This window comes from Tribolium castaneum, chromosome 7 (assembly GCF_031307605.1).
Source record: "Tribolium castaneum strain GA2 chromosome 7, icTriCast1.1, whole genome shotgun sequence".
NCBI lineage: Eukaryota > Metazoa > Arthropoda > Insecta > Coleoptera > Tenebrionidae > Tribolium > Tribolium castaneum.
Window position 1 is genome coordinate 1,258,212 of NC_087400.1, and position 3,376 is coordinate 1,261,587.

The following is a 3,376-nucleotide window of genomic DNA, read 5'->3' on the forward strand; positions in this document are numbered from 1 at the left end:
TATTGGTCAATTACTCATTCCTGGGACAAATGAGACACCAGTGAGCCGGTTTAAGGGCTGGTCTATCTCACAGAACGGGATTTCGTCTTAGGTGCGAATAAAATGGTGGATTCTGTTTGGTATTTAAATAATTGACAAAAACACTTTTTTTAATGTAGGTATTACACAAAACATCGAAAACAGTAAAATACTAACGTATTTGCGATTCAGGTCAGGTAAAAAAATCGACAATTAAATAATTAGAAGTGCCGTCGAATGATTTCTCACATCAACAGAATAAAACGATAATCTTTCAAAGACAATAAAAATCTGTCAATCTAAATTCCACAGCAAGAGTTGTGAAGACGAAAATTTATCCACGATTTTTGAACCCAAATGTAACAGAAAACTTGAAATTGTCATAAAATTCCAGATAGTTTGGCCGACATTTACAAAATAGTCAAACAATTTTTTGCTTAGTTTTAATCGCCTTATGATTGGGAGTGCGATATCCAATGACAAACGCTTCAATCGTCTTGCAATTTTTGTGCACCAATTAAACAAGTAGAAGGTTATTTATATATTTTTATTGGTCAATTACTCATTCCTGGAACAAATGAGACACCAGTGAGCCGGTTTAAGGGCTGGTCTATCTCACAGAACGGGATTTCGTCTTAGGTGCGAATGAAATGGTGGATTCTGCTTGGTTTTTAAATAATTGACGAAAACACTTTTTTTTAATGTAGGTATTACACAAAAAATCGACAATTGTAAATAATTAGAAGTGCCGTCGAGTTTTTTTAATTCTCGACTAAAGATTGGTTGCCAAAAGCGCAAATCGTGTCAATAGTGCCACTAGGTCACGGTAGATTTCTTAATAAGCAGCTTTAGCATAGAGAGTTGGTTCAAATCGATGTTAATTTACCAACAAATAGTTCTGGAAATGTAAAAACTCTCCGTGTCAATTATCTTTGTTATATAATAATATGAGATGTTGAATTTCCCCTTCACACAAGTTCATGAAATTGCCATAGCGGCACACTTGTTAAAATTTGGTAGGTCCCCGGTGATGGCTCATGTGAAAGTGCACGGCATCCTCCGAAGACACTTCATTGTTCCCACCCCCTCTAAAATCGCGAGTATAAATCGCGCGGATCATCTCGAAATCATCACAGTCACCACACGACCAGTCAACCAAGCATCATGAACACATACACGGTGGTAAGTGTCGCTTGAGAGGGATTACGCGAGTGCTAGTGGCCATCAGTGTTCAGTGTCTTGTGCTCTGTGAAGAAAGTGCCTTTCACTGGTTGTCTTTTGCAGGTCCTCGCCTTCGCCTTGGCTGTGGCCACGATGGCCGAGCCGCCGTCCTCGGGCGGCTACAGCTACAGCCGGCCCAGCGGCGGCGGCGGCGGCTTCTCCCTCGGGGGCGGCGGCGGCGGCGGCGGCTACCAGGCCGTCTCCTCCGGCTACACCACCTCCGAGGGCGCCTCCGTGGACCCCGCGCTCCTCGAGCAGGTGCGCCAGATCCTCCTCAAGGAGGAGCAGAACTCGGCGTCGTCGGGCGGCTTCGGCGGCGGCCACGGCGGCGGCGGCGTCTCCTCCTCGTACGGCGTGCCGTCCCCCAGCTACGGCGTGCCCAGCTACAGCGCCAGGGTGGTGGGCATCGACCTCGAGGGCATCAAGCAGGCCATCCAGGTGGCGCAGTACAACCAGGTCAGCCACCAGGCCGGCGGCGGCGGCTACCCCAGCGGCCCCAGCACCAGCTACGGCGCCCCTAGTCGGCCCTCCAGCTCCTACGGGGCCCCCTTTTAAGCTCTGAGAGCTGCAGAACTGAACTGAGTGTACATACACCCATCCATCACACGGGTCATGATGCATCAAACACCATGCATTTAATTCTTTTTTTTTGTATAAAGCTTTTTGTAGGTTATGTTTTATAAAAAAATACATTTGTCACCGTATTTCAACCCTTTTATTTCATCCCAAATCCCGCACGAAAGTTAGAAAGTCGCAAAGGTCAAACGACCAAATCTATTGCTCGAAGACGCTTCGGACAATTAAGTGCGATTTCGATTTCTATTTTATCACAACTTGCATGCTGCTGAAGAGAAAGGATGTCGATGTGGGTCGATGAGGACGTTTCCGGGCTTTGGACACTACGGGATATTTGTGCGTTTCTCTTTCATGGTTTTTTCCGATAAAGATAATCATTAAATTATGCAATTTCATCAGGAAAAATAAGCGTGTTTAAGCAACCGGCATTTATATTAGCGCTAAAGTGTTAAGAAGTGACAGTAGATTGTGGCCGAGATGAAAAAGGCGATTTCACTGAAGAGGCCTCAATTTTGCGGACAAGCGAAAGATAAATCATTGAAATTTAAATTATAATTTAACCACCTGGCTTTTATGCGACGTACTTGAAGAACAAATTACCGTGGACAGTTTCTATTGACAATTTATAATTTGTGCAAATAATTTTTAATTCATTATGAGTATTGACCATTTTTTTGTCCATAACCATAATTTAAAAAATGTAATAATAAGAGAAAAAATCATGACCAAAAAAAAATATTTTACTATTTTTTGTCGCCGAAATTGCGAAAACAAACTTGATTTATTACTGATTTCCGTTGTGAGAACAATGATTTATAAAACGAAGGAAAGTAAAGGCCTGACCAATTCCTTAAATATGGCCATCTCCCAACTTGTAAATCTGCGATTTCTCCGCTGCTGCCGCAGTGTTTATTATTCATTGCCGATATAAAAGGAATATTGCAAGTGATACTTGAAAAAATTACCTGAAAGCGGAATGACATCACGTTACGTTGACTAATTTGCATTAGGAATGCTCGGTATTTGATGATTTGTTCAAAAAATTGTGATTAAACATATGAAAAAAAATTCATAGATGACCTCTCTGAAAGGGAAAGCTCTAAGCCAATCAAATCGTGGACATTACCAGTAAAATACGTTCCCGCCTCAAATCTAGGTTAATTGTGAACGAATATACGCGGATCGTTGCTTTATGGTGAGAGACCACATTTCACTTTTACTGTGATGAGTCGGAAGAGAATTCATGTGTTACCGCAGAACCGTTTTGTTTCCTCCAAGACAATCAACTCATAATTTGTGAATATTTCACAGTTATTACTTAGTTCCAAGATTTTAATCGTTAGGAAAAATAAAAATAATCAACCCGGCGCATCCACCATTTCGCACCCAAGTTTTAGGAATCGTTTCATTAATTAATAAACAGCAAAATTTGGGCCAAATTTAATGTTTCACACACAAAAGAGTGGGACGTGGTCCCAAACAAGTTTAATTTAATAAAATATGATCCATCCTTTATTGGATTTTTCGCTCAATGGGTGAGGTTTGACAATCGCGGCACACC

At 41.9% G+C, this 3,376-nt stretch overlaps 1 protein-coding gene across 1 annotated transcript; it reads left to right on the forward strand.

Annotated features, from left to right (window-relative positions):
- Positions 1–1,042: 1,042 nt before the first annotated feature.
- LOC657340 (uncharacterized protein) lies at positions 1,043–1,943 on the forward strand. The gene is made up of 2 exons (XM_963805.5): positions 1,043–1,200; positions 1,303–1,943. The coding sequence occupies exons 1-2, from the start codon at positions 1,183–1,185 to the stop codon at positions 1,792–1,794; spliced, it is 510 nt and encodes a 169-aa protein (XP_968898.1). The 5' UTR covers positions 1,043–1,182; the 3' UTR covers positions 1,795–1,943.
- Positions 1,944–3,376: the final 1,433 nt, after the last annotated feature.